Below are 2,454 nucleotides of genomic sequence, written 5' to 3' on the forward strand. Positions count from 1 at the left end.
CATCCATCATCCACCCATCTGAGTTTCATTCATGTAAATTCAATTCTGCCCCATCCTTCCCTTTTTAGAGGCACAGACACGAAGGCAGTGGCTGTTTGATGTACAAACACATTCACAGTGTGCCAATAACATCATAAACCTTGAGGAGACACCTGAGAAATTCTGGCCACCTTTGAGCACCATCAGTAGGAGCTTCTGCTCTCAGCAGTTTTCTGCTGCTTATTTTAAAGGCAATTCAGTGCCCAAATGCACCCAGAAAAGGGGTTTTGGGGACAGGATGCAGTCAGCTTGCTGATAATGCATTGTATCCTTTCACACCCTGATCAAACTAAAACTCTCTGATGTCTCATGGATCTCCCTAACAGATTCCAGATGAAAAATGAGCAGTTGAATGATCCCCAGTGAGGAATTCAATCCCCTGCAGCCCCACAGAAGTCTGATCTCCCAGAGCACCTCAGGACTGTCCACTGCACAAATAAATTGTATTTTGAAACCATCCCACTCCACCTACCCAAATATTTTAAGAGTTTTCTGTCCCAGCTTACCAGAATCTAGCAAGGATGAACACTTTGATCTCTTCAAACTGGATGTTCTTTTCAGGGAAGGGTTCAAGGCCACATTTTCTAAGGACAAAGATCCATTTCTTGGCGATGTCAATAAATCCCCACAGAGATTAAACCCTAGGAGAGAAATAAATGCCCAAACTACAATAAAACCAGCACCAAGTTAAAACCCAGTATTACCAGCCCTAATTTCCATTTCAGCAGCATTGAGCAGGGAATATTCATTTAAGAAAAACCCTCATCCTCACTTTCTGCTGTGAGTTTCTCTGGTTCACTCATACTCAGTCTAATCCTTTCCCAAGGGAATTCTTCCTTCCCTTCCAAGTCTTTGCTTTCCTGCTCTTTATGGTTGTGTTCTCTGTCTTCTTTCCTTTTCCTCCTCAGCTTCTCCTGAGCAGATTTTGACAAGGTCACTTTTATCTGCAAAAAAAATCATGCATAAGTTACCCCAGAGGTGACTCCCCAGTTCCTGATACTGGACAAGGTCAGCATGGAAAATCAGCATTTTCTCTCATCTGACCCTTCTCTCTCATGTGTTTATGACACTTTTTGTGCCTTAGGAAAACTCAGCAAATAAATTTAATCCAGTTAAATTTAAACTCAGTTTAATAAATTTAATCCATTTACTCCTCTGAATTTGATCCTGCCAAGGGTTCACATCTTCAGAGGAAATCAGAAAATTAAGACACTGTTAATCATTAACCTCAAGATTTAGTATTCTTCAAATGTTATTTTAAAGGCTTGCAGAAAGAGTTTCATTTCAATGCTTTTTGACTTTGTATCACACTTCACTCAGATAAATCTTGCTCCATTTACATTTGTAAATAGTATTTAACAAACAGCACCACTCCTCAGAAACCAGATTTTGGGCAAATATTCAAGAAGAGTTTTCTTTTTAAGAAAAACTTCTGATTGGAGCTGGATTAATTCATCCCTGGGGAAAACAAGCCCTGATCCAACACAGCCAATCCCTCCTTTCACACCTGCATGTGCTCAGGGAGGGCATTTCCCAGCTCCCCTCCTTCCTGCTGCCCTTCTCCAGGGATTTGAGCATGGTGGGAAGCTCCTGGCACATCCATTTGCCATCCAGGTGGCACCAAAAGCAAAACCAGGAGCAGCAGCTCGATGGCTTTGGCTGTTGCAATCATGCCCAAACTCAGTGTGACTGAGCAGGGCTGCACTCACCCCACACCACCAGGATGAGAAGGCACCAGGCTGAGCAGTGCTTACCTCTCCTTCACTCCCTGCATGGCAGTGGGAATGGGAAGTGCTGTTCTGCTGGAAGCTTCTCCCTGGGGCTGGCTCTGCTCCCTCCCTGGCAGCCTGGCTGTCCCCAGTGGCCACACAGGGCATGGACTGGCTGGGAGCTGGGGCAGGAGCGCTCCCAAAAACACCTGCAGGGCAGAACACGGGGTCACACACTGCTTTGGGGTGGAAGGGACAGCAAACATCTCATTCCAGGGATGCCACGAGCAGAATTGTCTATCCAGGAACTGCAATGCCTTCAAACGTAATTCTTTGTATTGCCACTGAACTGGGGATTGTGAACAATCTAAACCATTGTGCAGATCTATTTGTTCTTTTCCCACTCTACATAAAGACACATTTTCCCTCATTTCATAACTCAGACACACACAGGGGATGATTTTGGGTCTGTGGTACCTTTACCAACAACAGCAACGTCTTCAGGTGTAAACTCCAGATCGTTCTTCGGTGCAAAACCAGGCACTGACTCTGCAGGGCCTGAAAGCACAAAGAGCACTCCCTGAAAATCTGGTTATGCTTTGGGACGTGCCTCATCCTCCTAAAATGTCACCCCACATCTAAATTGATCCCTTTCCCTTTTCCCAGGTTACTGAAGCCAACAGGATCTGTTGAATACCCATGTGAA

At 44.8% G+C, this 2,454-nt stretch overlaps 1 protein-coding gene across 1 annotated transcript in view; it reads right to left on the reverse strand.

Annotated features, from left to right (window-relative positions):
- The window catches only part of TOGARAM1 (TOG array regulator of axonemal microtubules 1), a 35,418-nt gene that overhangs the window by 16,977 nt on the left and 15,987 nt on the right, over positions 1-2,454 (reverse strand). Inside the window, exons 8-11 of the mRNA XM_015629717.1 lie at positions 2,226-2,306; positions 1,794-1,957; positions 812-983; positions 546-680 (exon numbers count right to left, since the gene is read on the reverse strand). Of these exons, the coding sequence (XP_015485203.1) occupies positions 546-680; positions 812-983; positions 1,794-1,957; positions 2,226-2,306 (552 nt within the window). The remainder of the gene's footprint in view (positions 1-545; positions 681-811; positions 984-1,793; positions 1,958-2,225; positions 2,307-2,454) is intronic.

Source organism: Parus major, chromosome 5, assembly GCF_001522545.3.
Source record: "Parus major isolate Abel chromosome 5, Parus_major1.1, whole genome shotgun sequence".
NCBI lineage: Eukaryota > Metazoa > Chordata > Aves > Passeriformes > Paridae > Parus > Parus major.